General features: G+C 44.9%; 1 protein-coding gene across 1 annotated transcript in view; it reads right to left on the bottom strand.

The window, feature by feature from the left end:
* LOC137367163 (cyclic nucleotide-binding domain-containing protein 2-like) overlaps nt 1-1,549 on the bottom strand; it is a 172,996-nt gene extending 171,447 nt beyond the window's left edge. The window contains exons 1-2 of the mRNA XM_068028624.1: nt 1,446-1,549; nt 600-711 (exon numbers count right to left, since the gene is read on the bottom strand). Of these exons, the coding sequence (XP_067884725.1) occupies nt 600-711; nt 1,446-1,549 (216 nt within the window). The remainder of the gene's footprint in view (nt 1-599; nt 712-1,445) is intronic.
* Nucleotides 1,550-16,574: the final 15,025 nt, after the last annotated feature.

Raw genomic sequence — 16,574 nt, 5'->3', positions numbered from 1 at the left:
TTTCTAGTCCAGTAACATAACCACTACACTACCATACCCAGTAATTTGCTGGCCAGCAGCCTACTTTAGACAGTTAGCCAGCTGGTGGGATGTGAAGATCAAGTGGTCTGTATTCCATCGGTCTGGCATTTAAGATTCCAAAGGGGGGACACAAAGATGTAATGAGGAAGAAGGGCAGGGTTGGGGGAACAACCCAGGGTAACAGTGACACAAATATTCCTTGCAGGGCCCAGAGGAGCACCGCTACTCCACACAACCCTACAAAAATAAGTTTTACATTTATAGGGCCTCCTCTGGGTGTCGACTAGGCTTTACTGTGACATTTGGTCCACTGAGTAGACAATTAAAATTATATTATTTTGGGGTCCTAATGATATTATAGGACAGAGTCAGGCATCCTGGAAAACAGCAGCATTGACATTGTTCATGGGGCAGTATAACACAGGAAGCATCCCACTTGGATTTTAATTCCTGTTATGCCTGGTTTCCACCAAGCACAGGGAGTTAAAATTCAGTCTAGGGACCCTCAGCCTGTACCCTATGCTGTCGGTGCTTAAACACAGTATTGAACAGCAGGTTATGTAAGTGGTACCACTAACATTTTTGCTCTTCGTAAAGTTACGAATGTTGAACAACAGTTCCTTGTCAAGATCAGATTGTCTTGTCAGGTGATGTGCCACCCATCGTATAACCTTAGCTTTTTGAATGTACCTGAAAAACAAAACAATAATTCAGTAGAGTGAGCATAGATGGAGTGTTTCTAAATTTTCATACTAAATTGAGTATTACATGGTGGTTGCAGATGGTTATGGTTACTACTACCATAATATGTCTATTCCTGATGTTTGAATAGCTTTATTACTGTAATTTCAGTGCTTATTATAGTGCCACTGTACACCAGCTCAAACAAACACAATGGGCAGAATCCTAAATGCCAAGGGGACCTGGGTTTGGGTGCATGTAGGGGTTTAAACCCCCTAAAGGTGGCATCAGGTCAGGATGCCGACATATTCCAGGTTTCACCCGGGCGGGTTTGCAGACGAGTGGGAACCCCCATGGAGCTGTCATGTAAGTAAGTGTGATACACAAATAGGTCATTAACTGCTGTTTTAAGCAACCATTCTGGCTTTAACAGTTTGCACACCTATTTCTTCAGCTGTCAGCAATTTGCCAGGTCAACCAGGTGCGTGCACAGCAGGGAGAGCTTATTCAGTGAAACTGACAAGCTGGGAGGCCTTTGAACAGTGAAACTGAAGTGCTCCAGCCATGGCCAGGTGAGAGATCGGTACTCACAGCACTTCCTCTGAGAGTTCTCTTTCACTGCTTGACAGGTTATTGCCAACTTCTTGGAAGTCAGTTCACCTGTCTTGCACTTCACTCACCTTCAACTGTACTTCCTGGCTGTCAACCTTCACCATGGCATGAAGCAGCTTATGCAGACCTACCTTGCAACTCTGATGAGGAACGAGAGGAGCAGCAATACCAACAGCACCAGAAGCAGCAGAAGCAACACAAGCAGCAGCACCAGATGCTTTCTCCTCAGCCACATGCCGCTCGACAGGGTACAAAAATCCAGTTGGAAGTAGGTAAGACCCCCAACATAGAGTCTACAGGCAGAGGATCAGCTCTCTCAACATATCGAAGCACCAGTGCCTCAGGGGAATCAGGCTTTCATGACAGGTCAGTGCTGACATCTGCAGCCTCCTGGAACAAAATCCTTTTCCCAGGGGACCAGGGAAAATCAATGTGTCTGTCACAGGAGGGCCATCCCTGCCTCTCCCCGCCCTTCCCCCTCCAGCCCCCTGGGCCTCTGCCTCTCCCCAACATTGAGTGCTCTCTTCTTCTGCAAGGAAAGAAAGAATTATGTGTTAGAAATGCCTTATGCGGAGAGGAGGGAAAGATAACGTTTATGGAGGATGACAAGTGAGGCATGGGTGCAAAAGGGCAATAGAATGAGGGTGAAAGTTAGCTAGCCAGATGGGGAGAGAAGAATGAGTGGAGCTGCAATATGTGGTGTTCTGTGGCCACTTAAGGGCCTCTTCCCACTGGCACCTCAATTTTATAGAAGTTGGAGAGGGCTACCGCCGCAGTGAGACACCACCAGGTGAAGCCTGGCAGCCTCCTTGTAGGGTCGGGGCGGGGTCCTTTGGGGGCGATCCAGGGCCCAAGAAGGGCCCTCCAGGTGGCAATCTCTGCCCCTCGGGTAGACACCCACCCCCCCCCCACCCCCAAGCCCAACCCTCACCAGCCCTCACTCCACCCCATGGCCGGCCTGCCTGAAAGGCCCCAGCAACCCCAACCCCACTTACCTCGCCTCGGGTCTTCTTATCTCCTCAGTACTGCAAGGCTTCCTGCAGTACCGGCAGTGGTCATTGGTCTCAGTGGCGCTGCCAGTCCTGCAGAGCTGCCAGTCTTCTGGTGAGCCGGCAGCTCAGGAGGCAGGAGCTCATCCCTTATAGGGACACATCCCCGATGGCAGGCAATTAATTGCCTGCCACGGTCAAATGGCTTCAGGGAGTCTGGCTGAGGACCAAGGCGGGATCTCCCCCAGCCTTCCAGCCCCCTGCCAGGACCCCCATTGCTAGAATAAAATTCAGCCCAGAATATGGGGCTTGGCACCTGAAAATGTGATGCCGCTCACCTTTCCCGCCCTCCTGAGGTTCTGGATCCTTTTGGTGCACCGTCTCCAGGTTGGAGGGATCACACGCCTGCTGCTGACTTCTTCCATGCAAACCTGCTTGGTTTAGAGGCTAGTTTCTTGCTCCCATCCTTGTTAAACATCTCCTCACTTCAGTCCCTTAGATCCTGCAGCAGGACCTCCAGATAAGTGTGAGAGATCCAGTGGGCAGCTTTCCCACATCTCTTCTCCAAACCTGGGGTCACTGCAACCTCTGGAATGATTCGCTAGCAGAGTTCCTTTAACTAGAAATCTGCCCTCTCTGATTGGTGGGGAAACTCCTAAGTGGGATGCTAATTGCATTTAGGAGTTAAAGAGCCACGACAAATCCTGCTGCAAATTCCAACAGGTTTCCAACCGACTCCAGGTCCCACCATTTTGTCAGGGACTATCATTTCCAAATTCTGCCCGGTAGGTCAACATATGGAAATAGGCATTTCCCTGAACCTCTGACTATTAAAGGGTTAATGCATATAGTCAGTTTTTGTCTTGTTCAGCAGCTTTGTCAAGTTTACAAGTTATCTTATCAGCAATGCATGTGGAGGTACTTAGTGGTCTGGCCAGGACATATCTGTGATATTAATGATGCCAGCACCCACTAAAACTTTGGAGGAATTAATAGCTATCACGCAATTGATTCTTGATCACACCGAAAAGGTGGCATTCGTTAAATAGATTATATTTTATGAGCTATGATCAGAGATAACCTGCAGTGCAATCAAGACAACTTGTTCATGGTAAAGCAGTAACGTACCAGCACTGTCAAAAAGCTCCATAAGTCAGCAAATTATTTTACAATATGCACCTGGAATTTCTGCAGGATTTCTCACAATATCCCTCTTGTAACTTCGGTGGAAGATTGGTGGAAAGCCCACAGCAACAATTAAATGGACTATTTCCACTGTTTCTGCAGGGTTTCTGTCAATCTTCTGGCAGAAATTGGATCCCTCAATCTTTAAAATGCATCATTGTGGACGATTTTTACTGCCTCTATGTATAATGTTACAAGGATTTCCATTTTTTTAATTAAAACTTAGGATTTTATATTTTTTTAAACTGAAAAGGATTTCAGTGGACATTGAAACACCTGGAGATAGCCAAACTTTATGGATGCTTTTAAAAAAGAAGCAAGGTCAACAAGAGGTTCCTGGTTTTGACCATTAAACAAATACTGGAAACCAGGTAATTTCAAGGAAACAAGCAGGGAGTTTGACCGAAGAGCTACCCTTTTTGTGACAAGAGAGAATTTATGACTTAGGATGTGACTTGTTTCTGGAAAATTTTAGTTTCATTTTTGAACTTTAAAAGCCAGTGGGTTTGGACTAAAGCAGGCAATTGGAATTTGATTTGGACCTGCCTGGAGATCAGAAGAAAAACCAGACAAGTATTCCCTCTCTGCAAAGAATCCTTGCTCTTGAAAAGCAAAGGCTTGTATAAAGTGGTACTGTTGCCTCCTGAATTTTTGAAGAAACCCTGAATTTGCAGAAACGTTGCACCTTTAAAAGGACTTTTGCATTGAATGTGAGAACTGACACCTATTGCTACACCCCTGATGGAAGACGTATGTGAAGCCTTCAACAGTTGAATTTATTTGAACGCCTAAGCAAGGCAGACTGTTCATTAACCTTGCCTAGAAAGACTTTGAGTGGCATCCAACTATTCGACTTTAGGACACCGTACCAAACCAAAGAACTTCCTTCCAGATCATTGCAGTCTAAGTTTTATTATTCCTTTGAAACAGCTGGAAACAAAAATTCCTTTTTTGCCAGTTAACTGGTTTTTGGATGTATGTGCGTATGCCTGAGGGCTAGGGAAAATATAAGGAGCTTTAATATCTCAATTCGCGTATATATTTACTTCATTATTGGCTGACACTTGGTTTTATAATAAACAGATAATTTTTGTTATTTATGAAAGAAACCTGGTTGGTGTGCTTTATTCTCGGGACAAATAGGCTGTTTCAGTAAGTGGGAAAATTTATTGATATGCTTGACCTGTGAAGAAGTGGGACTGAATTAACAGTGCACTCCTCCCGCCTCAGTCGTAACAATAAGCAACACCATACATATGAATAAGAAATACTGCAGATGCTGGATATTTGAAATGAGAACAGAAAGTGCCAGAAATACTCAGTAGGTCTGGCAGCATCTGTGTAGAGAGAAACAGAGTCAATGTTTCAGGTCTGTGACCTTTCATCAGAACCCATACATATGAATCTTAGAATGAAGCAGCACAGAAGCAGCCCATCATACCTGTGCCGGCTCTTTGAAAGAGCTGTGCAATTAGTCCCGCGCCCTGGCTAAATTGGACAACTCCTTCAAAGGGCTGGCACAGGCATGATGGGACAAAGGACATCCTCCTGTGCTGTAGGAATCTGTGATTCTATCTGAAAGACAACACCTCTGACAGTTCAGCAACTCTGTCAGTACTGCACTTGAATGTCAGCCTGAATGATGTGCTCAAGTCTCTGTTTCACAATAATCCTACCTGTAATTATGTTAAATGTGTTCCTCATAATTAATAGGAAGCTAATCTCAGGATAGCCCCTAATTCTGGAATTAGTGTGCAGTAACTCAAAGTGAAGCATCTAAATTAGCCTCTATCTACAGAAGAGTTAATTGCTGAAGTCATTGAGATTCATGTGGAAATATATTGGCACTAAATTTCCAGAGGGTCTCCTGATTTCCTGCTGCAACTTCAGTGGGAGGTTGGCAGAACTAATTAAATGGTGTAAATAGCTGAAAGTATCCAGTTAAGCCGTTTCTTGGGCATTCTGCCAATTTCCTGGCAAAATAACGATGGAAGATCAGGCCAAATTTGCAGAAATTCAGGACATCTCAAAGATTTGGAACATGCAACATGAAAAAAAATTCTATTGAATAGAGAAATTGCAATACTTTACTCTTCTAAATGAAGTTCTAGATAGTTTATCCTCACTTCTTCTGGTGGAGATTCAAAAGTGAAATTAATCCTGTTTTTAGTTTTGTTGAAGTCTGATTTTTCCATTGAATCATAAATAATCTTGTCACTTAACTCAGTGAAACTTTGGTCAGCACTTGCATTTCTACCAATTCAGAGTAGTAGCATAACAACAAAAATTTGCATTTATCTAGCACCTTTAATGTTGCAAACCTCCCATGGCGCTTCACAGGAACGTTATAAAATAATAAGAGGGGCAGGGAGATTTAGGGATGGAATTCCAGAGGTGAGGGTTTAGGCAGTTAAGGGCACAGTCATCAATGGTGAAGTGGTGAAAATCACAGATATACAAGAGACCAGAATTGGAGAAGTGCAGAGATCTGAAGGAGGTTAGAGGTAAGGAAGGGGGAAGCCATAGATGGATTTGAAAACTAGGATTAGAATTTTAAAGTCAGCGTTGCTTAACCAGGATCCAATGTAGGTCAGCGAGGACAGGGGTGATGGGTGAACAGGACATGGTGCAAGTTAAGATATGGACAGCAGGATTTTTTAAAAATGTACTCAACTTTACAGAGGGTGGTAGGTGGGAGGTCAGCCAGGAAAGCATTGGAATAGTTGGATCTAGAGGTTACAAAGGCATGGATGAGGGCTGCGGCAGCAGATGAGCTGAGGCAAGGGGCAGAGAAAAACAGATGTTGCGAGGCAGAAGTAAGCAGTCTTGGTGATGGAACATTTTATTGAGTCAGAAGCTAAGGATCAAATAGGATGTCGCAGTTGAGAATGTTCCAGTTCAGACAGTGACCAGGAAGAGGGATGGACTCAGTCGCTAGTGAACAGAGTTTGTAGCAGGGTCAAAAGACAGTGGCTTCACACTTCCAAATATTTAAGTGGAAGAAATTTCTGCTTATCCAATATTGGATGTCAGACAAGCAGCTTGACAAATCAGAGGCAGGCGAGGTGTCAAGAGAGTGCCATTACATTTAATTGAATATACAGATTGCTGCAAATAGGGTCGTCGTTAATCCTATTAGCCATGCACATCTGCAAGGACCTTTTTTATAAAGACGGCACAACTTTTGGATTTTAAGGTCCATTTATGGGAGCTATGAAGAAACCACAGGGAAAATTTAAAATCTCAAATATCATAATCCGGAAATTTGGTTTGTATGCAAGTAGAGAGTAAATGGCGTGTAAGTAGTTATTTTTCATAACAGCACTCACATGTTAGCAGATTTGGTGTTGGCACACTGCAATTCAAGCTGCAGGGAGCAAGGAAAAGAAGGATGTCCTCTTTAGCACTGAGGAGCACAGAAACAATTGGTTCAACAAGCCTGAAAGGAAATAGTGGCCAGGGTGAATGCAGCCAGTAATGCTCAAAAGCAGAAGAAAGCTGGCAAGGTAAAATTTAAAAAAATTTTATACAGCAAGTGGTTTCCCCAATTTTGCATATTGCAAAGTTTGCTCACAAGCTGTTACATTTTTCTTTTTACTGCTTCCCCATCCAAAGCATTTATACAGCTAACAGTCCTTTGAAGGCTTACCATGCAAAGTCATATTGCAGCACAGCCCAAAACTGTAGCTTATCTCTGGATTTGTTGTGATACTGAGTTCATAAAGCAAATCCTTCGAGGACAACCTGATGACATCATGAATATCCATTTTTCTGAAACACAGTATGGGCTCTTCATGGCTACATATCTATCACTGTTTCTGCAGTTACATCCTCTTAGTTTGTATCTGTATCCTGCTCTGGTCTTGACCATGGGTTGGCTTCTTTCTCCATGTAGTATAAAATTGCAGAGCAAATAGCAGATGATGATCTTGAGATCCTAGTAGAGATGTACTGTAAGGAAGCCCTGACTTTTTTTTCCTCTTTCAGACATCTGCTTCAAGATGCCAACATGATACATAATGCTCATTATAGCTTAATAAGCTATGTTGTATCTGTGCTCCTTTCGTATCTATGGCTGCTGTAATTGTGTCATCAGCAAAGGCCAAAGGTGAAAGCTTAAATTTGCTTTCCAATCTCCCTTGGCCTTCAGGTAAACCTGATGGATATTTGTCTTAAAATGAGAGTATTGTGGCTCCTTCCTAAAAGAACTGCCATTGATTGATTGTACTGGCAGTCACTAACATTGTATATTGATGGAGTAGTACCCCTTTCTGTTTGTTGGTTAATGCCTAGGGACGCAGATGGCCACATGAGCGGCCTACAGTATGGTGAAATTAGACAGCTTTTTCATGGTATCATTGCTATTCTGTGGGAAAGGAGACAAAATGTTGACCCTCCTGAATAATGCATCAGTCACCTCTTATAAACCAGTGGACAGAAAAATATGATAGTATTGCAGATGTTCCTTAGGTAGCCTGTAAAGATACTGTGTATACAAGTTGTGTCCATGACTGCCACTGGCAGTGCCATCCCTATGGTGAAGGTTGTCTGCAGATTGTCTTGAAGTCGCTGGCACAGGTCCATAACTACCTCTTGTGGATACAACTAGCATATGGCAAGGCAGCCAGTCTGATTTTCTAGTGTAATCTGAAATACCTGATATCCTTTTCTTTTATTCTCATGAGCTGTGAGTGTTGAGGGCAAGGCCAGCATCTGTTGCCCATTCATAATTGTCCTTGAGAAGGTGGTGGTGAGTCACCTTATTGAACTACTGCAGTCCATGTGGTGTAGGTACACCCAGTGACAATGAGAGAATGGCAATATAATTCCAGGTCAGGGTGGTGTGTGACTTGGAGGGGAACTTGCAGGTGGGGGTGACTTGATCTGGCTGCTGCCCTTATCCTTCTAGGTGGTAGAGTGCACAGGTTTGGAAGGTACTATTGATGGAGGCTTGGTGAGTTGCTGCAGTGCGTCTTGTGTATGGTACACACTGCCACTGTGCAGCGGTAGTGGAACAAGTGAATTTTAAAGTGATGGATGGGGTACCAATCAAGTGGGTTGTTTTGCCCTGGATGGTGTCGCGCTTCTTCTGTGTTGTTGGAGCTGCACTCATCCAGGCAAGTGCAGATTATTCCATCACACTCCTGACTTGTGCCTTGTAGATGGTGGATAGGCTTTGGGGAGACAGGAGGTGAGTTACATGCTGCAGAATTCCCAGTGTCTGACCTGCTCTTGTAGCCACACTGTGTATGTAGTTGGTCAAAGGAAACCCCCAGGATGTTGTTGTTCTGGGATCCAGTGATGGGAATACCATTGAACATCAAAGGGAGATGGTTAGTTTCTCTCACATTGGAGATGGTCAGTGCCGAGCACTTATCAGCCCGAGCCTGAATATTGTCCAGATCTTGCTGCATATGGACACTGACTGCTTCAGTATCTGAAGAGTTGCAAGTGGTACTGAACATTGTGCAGTCTTCAGCGAACATCCCCACTTCTGGGCTTATGATGAAGGGAAGGTCATTGATGAAGCAGCTGAAGATGGTTGGGCTTAGGACACTATTTAGTTTTTAGTTGTAGAGATACAGCACTGAAACAGGCCCTTCGGCCCACCAAGTCTGTGCCGACCATCAACCACCCATTTATACTAATCCTACACTAATTCCATATTCTTACCACATCCCCACCTGTCCCTATATTTTCCCTACCACCTACCTATACTAGGGGCAATTTATAATGGCCAATTTACCTATCAACCTGCAAGTCTTTGGCATGTGGGAGGAAACCGGAGCACCCGGAGGAAACCCACGCAGACACAGGGAGAACTTGCAAACTCCACACATGCAGTACCCAAAATTGAACCCGGGTCGCTGGAGCTGTGAGGCTGCGGTGCTAACCACTGCGCCACTGTGCCACCCACACCTGCAGTGAGCTCCTGGGGCTGAGGTGATGAGCCTCCAACAACAACAACCATCTTCCTTTGTGCTAGGTATGACTTCAACAAGTGGAGTTTCCCCCGATTCCCATTGACTTCAATTTTGCTCGGGCTCCTTGATGCCACACACTGTCAAATGCTGCCTTGATGTCAAGGGCAGTCACAAGCACTTCACCTCTGGAATTCAGCTCTTTTGCCCATGTTTGGACCGAGACTATAATGAGGTCTGGAGCTGAGTGGTGCTAACAGAACCTAACCTGAGCATCAGTGAGCAGGTTATTGCTGTGTAAGTACCACTTGATAGTGCTATAAATGACACCTTCCAACACTTTGCTGATTGAGAGTAGACTGATGGGGTGATAATTGGCCTGAATAGATCTGTCCTGCTTTTTGAGAACATGCCAAACCTGGGCAATTTTCCACATTGTTGGGTAGATGCCAGTATTGTAGCTATACTGGAACAGCTTGGCTCGGGCCACAGCCAGTTCTGGAATACACGTCTTCAGTACAACAACTAGGATGTTGTCAGGGCCCATAGCCTTTGCAGTATCCAGTGCCTTCAGCCATTTCTTGATATCACGGAGTGAATCTAATTGGCTGAAGACTGGCCTCTGTGATCTTGGGCACCTCCAGAGCAGGCCGAGATGGATCATCCACTCGACACATCTAGCTGACTATCATTGCAAATGCTTCAGCCTCGTCTTTTGCACTGACATGCTAGACTGTCCCATCATTTAGGATGGGGATGTTTGTGGAGCCTCCTCCTCTGGTTAGTTCTTCAATTGCCCACCACCATTCATGACTGGATGTGGCAGGACTGCAAAGCTTTGATCTGGTTCATTGGTTATGGGATTGCTTAGCTATTTATCATGCTACTTCCACAGTTCAGCACGCAAGTAGTCCTGTGCTGTACTTCAGCAAGTTGGCACCTCATTTTTAGGTATACCTGGTCCTGCTCCTGGCATGCTCTCCTACACTCCTCATTCAACCAGACTTTATCCCCCAGCTTGATGGTAATGATAGAGTGAGGGATATTCCGGGCCATGAGGTTACAGATTACAGTTGAATATAATTCTGCTGCTGCTGATGGCCCACAGCATCTCCATAAATGCCCAGTTTTGAGCTTCTAGATCTGTTCTTAATCTATTCCATTTAGCATGGTGGTAATGCCACACAACATAATGGAGGGTATCCTCAGTATGAAGATTGGACTTTGTCTCCACATGGTGCAGTGGTCAGTCCTACCAACATTCATGGACAGATGCATCTGACAGGTTGATTTAATGAGGGTGAGGTCAAGTAGGTTTTCCCTCTTTTTTCTCTCTCCACCTCCACAGGCCCGGTCTGGCAGATGAGTCCGTTAGGACTCTGCCAGCTCAGTCAGCAGTGATGCTCCCAAGCCACTCTTGTTAATGGACATTGACAACCAGAGTACATCCTGTGCCCTTGCTACCCTCCATGCTTCTTCCAAGTGGTGTTCAACATGGAGAAGCACTGATTTATCATCTGAGGGAGGGTGGTAGATGGCAATCAGCAGGATATTTCCATGCCTATGTTTGACCCAATGCCATGAGACTTCATGGGGTCTGGAGTTTGTGTTGTCAATTCTCAGGCCACTCCCTCCTGACTGTAATACCAATGTTCTGCCACCTCTGGTGGGTCTGTCCCACCAGTGGGATAGGACATACCCAGGCATGGTGATGGGAGCATCTGGGACATTGGCTACATGGGTGTATGGCTTGTCAGGCTGTTGCTTGACTAGTCTGTGGGACAGCTTTGCCATGTTTGGCACAAGTCCCCAGATGTTGGTGAGGAGGACTGGGCAGGGTGTGCCTTTGTTGTTTCCGGTGATTAGCTCATTATCGAGTGGTCCCTCCCAATTTTATTTTTTGACCCTTTTTTTGTAGTAGTTTGATGATAAGCCATTTCAGAGGGCAGTTAAGAGTTATCCACATTGCTGTCACATGTAGGCCAGATCAGGTAAGGACAACAGATTTCCTTCCCTGAAGGATATTAGTGAACCAAAGGGGTTTTTACAACAACCTGGTAGTTTTATGGTCACCATTACTCAGACTAGCTTTTTTTATTCCAGATTTATTTAATTAACTGAATTTAAATTTCTCCCCGGCTGTCGTGGTGGGATTTGAACTTGTCTCTCCAGAGCATTAGTTTGCTCCTCTACATTACTAGTCCAGTAACATTAACACTGTTCATTTTCTTCTATTAAATTGAGTGAAAGGAAAACTGAAAGCAAATAGTCATAGAATGATACAGTACAGAAGGAGACCATTCAGCCTATTATGCAAGTGCCACATCTTTGCAAAGCTCTAAATTAATCCCATTTCCCTGATTTTATTTTCCTAAAGCTCTGCAATTTTTTTTTTCCTTTTCAAATGCTTATCCAATTCCCCTTTGAAAGTTTATTATTGAATCTGCTTCTGCCACTCTTTCAGGCAGTGCGTTCCAGATCCTAACAATTTTTCTTTTAGCCTCATATCACCTCTGGTCCTTTTACCTTAGATCTGTGTCCTCTCATTACTGATCCTTTTGCAACTGGAAACAGTTTTTCCTTATTTACTATCAAAACATTTCAAGTTTATGAAAACCTATTTCAAATGTCCCCTTAACTTTTTTTGCTCTAAGGAGAACTACAACAGTTTCTATAGCATCTCTGGCACCATTCTAGTAAATTTCCTCTGCACCATCCCCAAGACCTTGACATCCTTCCTAAAGTATGGTGCTCAGAATTGGACACGATACACTAACTGGGGCCAAAGCAGTGTTTTATAAAGGTTTCACATACGAAAGCCTTCCTTTTGTATTCTATGTCTCTCTAAAGCCAAGGATCCCATCTGCCTTTTTCAACTTGTCCTGCCACGTTCAAGGACTTCTGTACTTCCTTAAAACTTGAACCATTGCACTTATAATGCCTCTCCTCATTCGTCCTACAAAATGAATCACATCACACTTCTCTGCATTAAATTTCAGCTGCCATGGGCCTGCCCATTTCGCCAGTCTCTACATCCTACTGAAGTCTGTTATTATTCTCCTCACTGTTTACATAGCTTACAGGTTTGTGGCAGCATTCTTATAATATTGTTACCGAGTACTTGGTGTCATCTAATTTTCAAAGATTAGACAACAAACCTGTTAACCTTTTGCATTGCACAAACTTGTGATTTCGGCTGTAATTAGACTAAAGATATTGATCTCGCATCAGGAATGGAATAGTATATTACACAGCTGGCACACTCGAATACTGCTGCTGCACTTTGTTGATGCATGGAGTTCAGTGACAAAAGGACATGTAAAGGCATGCTTGGACACTTGCACAAAGCTCCATCCCTCGTAGCTAATTAATTTTAAGTGTGCAAACAAACATTTGGCATAACATTAGAAGGAGTCAAAAGTAAATTTATGCAATGACAAGGAAGGCCAACAATATAACACTTTTAAAATGCTGCTTTGCACTGGCTGGAGTTATACTACACCAAGTGTGAAGTTTAAATGCTGAGAGGAGTCTCTCTAATTTTGTTTGAATGCATTCAGGAGTCCGATTGCTGACCTCACTCCCAAGCAATACTATCACATTTACATCAGTCGTAAAGTACTGCACTGCATTGGGATTTCCCAATGTGAATCCCTCTATGCTATAAAGGAGGTTGAGAACATGTAAGAGGCTATGATGGAACTTGAGTCCAGCTTCACAAAAGAATTTCTTCTCTATGCGCTCATGCCCATTCAGTAGGGTCCACAAACCAGAAAGGTCTCACTTAGACTTATTTGACCATCAGTGCTCAGAAGGCTGTACTTCCCCTTGGAAGTTGTGGGGAAATGGCTGAAGACTTGCAACCCACTTCCATTGCAACAGCAGCATTGTCTGTACCAGGCAAGGTCACCACTGCCTTTAATTTGTATCTGGATTCTTGCGGTCAGAAGCAGGTATTTTTTTTGCCACGTTAGTCAGGCAGCTGCTCTAGAGAGCTGTGCAACTCTTACTTCCCAAAAGAAGCAGGCAAACAAAGCTATCCAGTTCCAAAGACTGGCAGGGTTTGATGCAACCTATATGGCACTCAAGCTCTTAAATGGCAACTGCTCAAATTTATGGATAGAATGAAAGCTTTTCCTCTTTGTGGGCTTGTGCATGTTGTATATAACTAAGGTGAGTACAGTCAAAGTTCAGTTCCATGATGGTTGTTGACTTAATCCCTGCCTCAGCTCATATTCTGCTGAAACCCTCATCCATGCCTTTGTTACCTCTAGACTTGACTGCTCCAACGCACTCCTGGCAGGCTTCCCACATTCTACCCTCCGTAAACTTGAGGTCATCCAAAACTCTGCTGCCCGTGTCCTTACTTGCACCAAGCCAGTTCACCCATCACCCCGATGCTTGCTGACCTACGTTGGGTCCCAGTCAAGCAACACCTTTTTAAAATTCTCATTCTTGTTTTCAAATCTCTCACTGGCCTTGCCCATCCCTATTGCTGTAATCTCCTTCAGCCCCACAACCCTCAGATATCTGTGCTTATCTAATTCTGACTTCCTTGATCATCCCCAATTTTGATTGCTCCACCATTGATGGCCGTGCCTTTATATGCCTCAGCCCTAAGTTCTGGAATTCTTTCCCTCAGCCTCTTGATCGCCACCTCTTTGTTCCTTTTAAAGATGCTTCTTAAAGCCTACCTCTTTGGCCAAGCTTTTGCCCATCTGCCCTAATATCTCCTTAATGGCTCAACATCTAATTTTGCTTTGTAATATTCCTGTCAAGTGCCTTGGGACTTTTTAGTTATTGAAGGTACTACATGGATATACGTTGTTATGAAAGTGCTTTTTTTTTGAGGATTCATATTTTAGAATCATAGACATTGGTGTATTTCAGAAAACTGAAACTACTCCATGGATGTGTTTTTTTTACAAGAGTCACTGGCTGTCACATGCCTGAAGCTCAATAAACAAAGAAACCTTTGTGACTTGGAAGATGTTTACAGAAAAGTAACATATCGAGATTAACAAAACTTTTTTTCTTCCTTTTTCAGGCGTTCAGGAACGCAAACTCCAGCAGCTGATGGGGACTAATGCCCCTCCAGATCCTTCTTCCCCTTCACTTCCCTCTGATCCCACCCCTTCTGATCTGACCCCATGTCATGTATTCACTATACACTCTGACCTTCCCCTCGCTGACGCTAAACGTTCTGTACTCAGCAAAGGATTCAGTTTTATCCCCTTAAGCCCCACCTCAATGAATTTCACACTCAGCATGACGTTGAGCTCTTCTTCCATCACCTTCGCCTCCGGGCTCACTTCTTTGACCAGGAGTCCTCCCCCTGACCAGCAGACCCATTCACCCGCCTCCAGCATTCTCCCTCCACCTGGACCCCTACCTTTGGCCTCTTACCCATTCTTGATCTTTTCATTGAAAACTGTCAGCGAGACATCAGCCATCTCAATTTCTCTGCCCCCCCCCCTTCCCCACTCACTCTAACCTGTCCCCCTCTAAACTTGCTGAACTCCATTCTCTCTGGTCTAACCCCGACATTGTCATCAAACCTGCAGACAAAGGTGGTGCTGCTGTCTGGCATACCGACCTCTACCTTGCAAAGGCTCAGCGCCAACTCTCAAGACACTTCTTCCAACTTTCCCCTGGACCATGACCCTACCACTGAAAATCAGGCTACTGTCCACAGGACTGTCACTGACCTCATCTCCTCTGGAGATCTTCCCTCTACAGCTTCCAACTCCGGACAGCCCGCTTCTACCTCCTTCCTAAAATCCACAAACAGGACTGTCCCGGCAGACACATTGTTTCAGCCTGTTCCTGCCCCACTGGACTTATTTCTTCCTATCTTTTCTTCCCTGGTCAAGTCTCTTCCCACCTAGATCCGTGACTCTTCTGACGCCCTATGTCATTTTGACAATTTCCAGTTTCCTGGCCCCAAGCGCCGCCTCTTCACTATCCAATATCTCTACACCTCCATCCCCCACCAGGACAGTTTGAGGGCTTTCCGCTTCTTCCTTGAACAGAGGCCCAACCAGTCACCATCCAACACCACCCTCCTCTGCCTGGCTGAAATTGTCCTCACTTTGAACAACTTCTCCTTCAACTCCACTCACTTCCTTCAAGTAAAAGGTGTTGCTTTGGGTACCCACATGAGTCCAAATTATGCCTGTCTTTTTGTGGGATATGTTGAACATTCCTTGTTCCAGTCCTGCTGAGTCCCTCTCCCCCAACTATTTTTTTACCGGTACATTGATGACTGGCTCGGTGCAGTTTCCTGCTCCCGCCCCAAACTGGAAAACTTTATCAACTTTGCTTCCAATTTCCTCCCTTCTCTCACCTTTTACATGGTCCATCTCCGACACTTCCCTTCCCTTCCTCGACTTCTCTGTCTCCATCTCTGGGGATAGGCTGTCTAGTAATATTCATTATAAGCCCATCGACTCCCACAGCTACCTCAACTACACTTCTTCACACCCTGCCTCCTGTAAGGACTCCATTCCATTCTCCCAGTTTCTCCGTCTCCGACGCATCTGCTCTGATGTAACCTTCCATGACGGTGCTGCTGATATGTCTTCCTTTTTCTTCAACTGAGGATTCCCCCCCACTGTGGTTGACAGGGCCCTCAACCATGTTCGGGCCATTTCCTGCACCTCTACCCTCACCCCTTCCCCTCCTTCCCAGAACCGTGACAGGGTTCCCCTTGATTTCACTTTCCACCCCACCAGCCTCCACATCCAAAGGATCATCCTCCGCCATGTCCAGCGTGATGCCACTACCAAACGCATCTTCCCCTCCCCTCCCGTCTGCATTCCGAACGGATCGTTCTTCTGCGATACCCTGGTCCACTCCTCCATTATCCCCAACAACTTGGCACCTTCCCATACAATACCAGCCCTTTTACCTCCTCTTACCTCACTATCCCAAACACTCCTTTCAGGTGAAGCAGCAATTTACTTGTACTTTTTAAAATTTAGTATACTGTATTCGCTGCTTGCAATGTCGTCTCCTCTACACTGGGGAGACCAAACACAGATTGGGTGACCACGTTGTGGAGCACCTCCACCCAGCCCGAAAGCATGACCCCGAGCTTCCAGTTGCTTGCCATTTCAACACTACCCACTGGTCTCATGCCAACATATCTGTTCTGAGCTTGCTG

Source organism: Heterodontus francisci, chromosome 1, assembly GCF_036365525.1.
Source record: "Heterodontus francisci isolate sHetFra1 chromosome 1, sHetFra1.hap1, whole genome shotgun sequence".
NCBI classification, from domain to species: domain Eukaryota; kingdom Metazoa; phylum Chordata; class Chondrichthyes; order Heterodontiformes; family Heterodontidae; genus Heterodontus; species Heterodontus francisci.
The sequence above is the reverse complement of the archived record's forward strand: the minus strand, read 5'-3'. Positions and strand labels throughout refer to the sequence as shown.